Below are 1,713 nucleotides of genomic sequence, written 5' to 3'. Positions count from 1 at the left end.
AAAAAAAAAAGGGGGTTGAAAAACACTACATGTTGACAACTTTGCTAGGGTAAAACAGGAAATCTAGTGTTGGTCTCACATGTGAGGTCAGAGAAGAGGAGGGTGTATAATAATTCCCTCTGAGACCCCAATGTACCAAACACGCGTCTTGAAGAGAAGGAATTCTCCCTGTCTGAGTAGAGTCTGTTTGTTCTCCTTTCAGATTTTTTGGGGCGGACGGAGATCCGTGTGGCCGACATCAAGAAAGACCAGGGCTCCAAGGGGCCAGTTACGAAGTGTCTCCTGCTGCACGAGGTCCCCACAGGAGAGATTGTGGTCCGCTTGGACCTGCAGTTGTTTGATGAGCCGTAGGGACAGGCCCAGCGTGTGCTCTGCAGGGCTCCAGGCGTAGGTGGCACCTGCCGTCTGGAAATTGTGTTCCTTTTCTGAGAAACCACCATTGGGTGTTCAGCCACGGGGATGTGGGACATCAGTGACAGGCCCTCTAGAAGCTTCTAGGAATAATTCTCGACAATCCTCCCTACCCTGCACAAAGAGTTTCCCATTTTATGAGACAAAACTGTTTTACTTGGTCCTCAATGCAAGTCTCATCACAGCTTGTAGGGTGGTTGCAGTTCCATGGCCCCCAGTGGGGTGCTGTTGAAAGTCTGGCCCATCCCTGGGCTGGAGGGATGTGTCTGGTAACTATAAAATAGATTTATAAATGCAATGTCTGTATTTTTGAAGGACTCATGTCACCCCTTTATTTCTTACCTCCAACAGCCCCCAAGTAGACTCCTTGCTCATTCCCTGGTGTGTGTTTTGGAAACAATTATGGCAGTCCTGTTGTCACTTCTGAACCCCCATTCTCCATCACACGATGTGATGGTCTTCTGGTCTGGGCCCGGCTTAGCTCTTTGAAAAGCTGTTTTATGGAAGGTTCTGGCAGGTGTGCTGTTAGAGCCATTTCATCCCCTTCTAGGCCTTGTCCTAATACGTGTTGATGAAAACGCAGTGGTGCACCTTTGGGTGATTCAGGGCTGGCTCCTAGCATGCTTGCAATATGGTCACAGGAACTCTCTCTCTTTTTTTTTAATTGAGACAGATTCTCACTTTGTTGCCCTCAGTAGAGTGCTGTGGCATTGCAGCTCACAGCAACCTCAAACTCTTGGGCTCAAGTGATTCTCTTGCTTCAGCCTCCCAAGTAGCTGGAACTACAAGCGCCTGCCACAATGCCAGGCTATTTGTTTTGTTTATTTTTTAGCAGGCCTTGGCTGAGTTTGAAGCCCTGGTGCATGTGGCCAGTGCCCTACCCACTGAGCTACGGCGCCCTCCGAAACTCTTTATCAACAAAGTTACACTCTGCTGGGTCAGATCATCGAAGGTTACCAGAGAGGCAACTTCAGGATGTCATCAGGTCCTGGTTGCCAGCCATGTTGGAAAATCCTCTTTTGGCTCAGAGGCCCTGTGATATTTTGTGACAAGTCTGGTTATTAGTAACCAGCTCTGAGCCTGTTCTCTGCTAGAATATGCTGGATTCTGACTGTCATGAGAAATCTCAGCAGTTATCTTTGGTATATTCCCCCCCCAAAGCCATGTCCTGGATCCTTAAGGTGTGAAAAGGAAAAATGTCAGCGGGAGATGATGAATGAAAAGGAAGGAAAGCCACTAGGAGCACAAGGGCCACAGACCTGGCGTGGGAGGAGCTCAGACTCTTTCCCACACTCTGCCGTG

At 48.8% G+C, this 1,713-nt stretch overlaps 1 protein-coding gene across 1 annotated transcript in view; it reads left to right on the top strand.

The window, feature by feature from the left end:
- Positions 1-552, top strand: part of ITSN1 (intersectin 1) — a 228,435-nt gene extending 227,883 nt beyond the window's left edge. The window contains exon 39 of the mRNA XM_023517462.1: positions 203-552. Within this exon, the coding sequence (XP_023373230.1) occupies positions 203-351 (149 nt within the window). The 3' untranslated portion in view covers positions 352-552. The remainder of the gene's footprint in view (positions 1-202) is intronic.
- Positions 553-1,713: the final 1,161 nt, after the last annotated feature.

The sequence above is a fragment of the Otolemur garnettii genome, unplaced genomic scaffold, assembly GCF_000181295.1.
Source record: "Otolemur garnettii isolate 467f Iridium unplaced genomic scaffold, OtoGar3 scaffold00111, whole genome shotgun sequence".
Lineage (NCBI taxonomy): Eukaryota > Metazoa > Chordata > Mammalia > Primates > Galagidae > Otolemur > Otolemur garnettii.
Note: the sequence above shows the minus strand (reverse complement) of the source record. Positions and strands in the feature narration are given on the sequence as shown.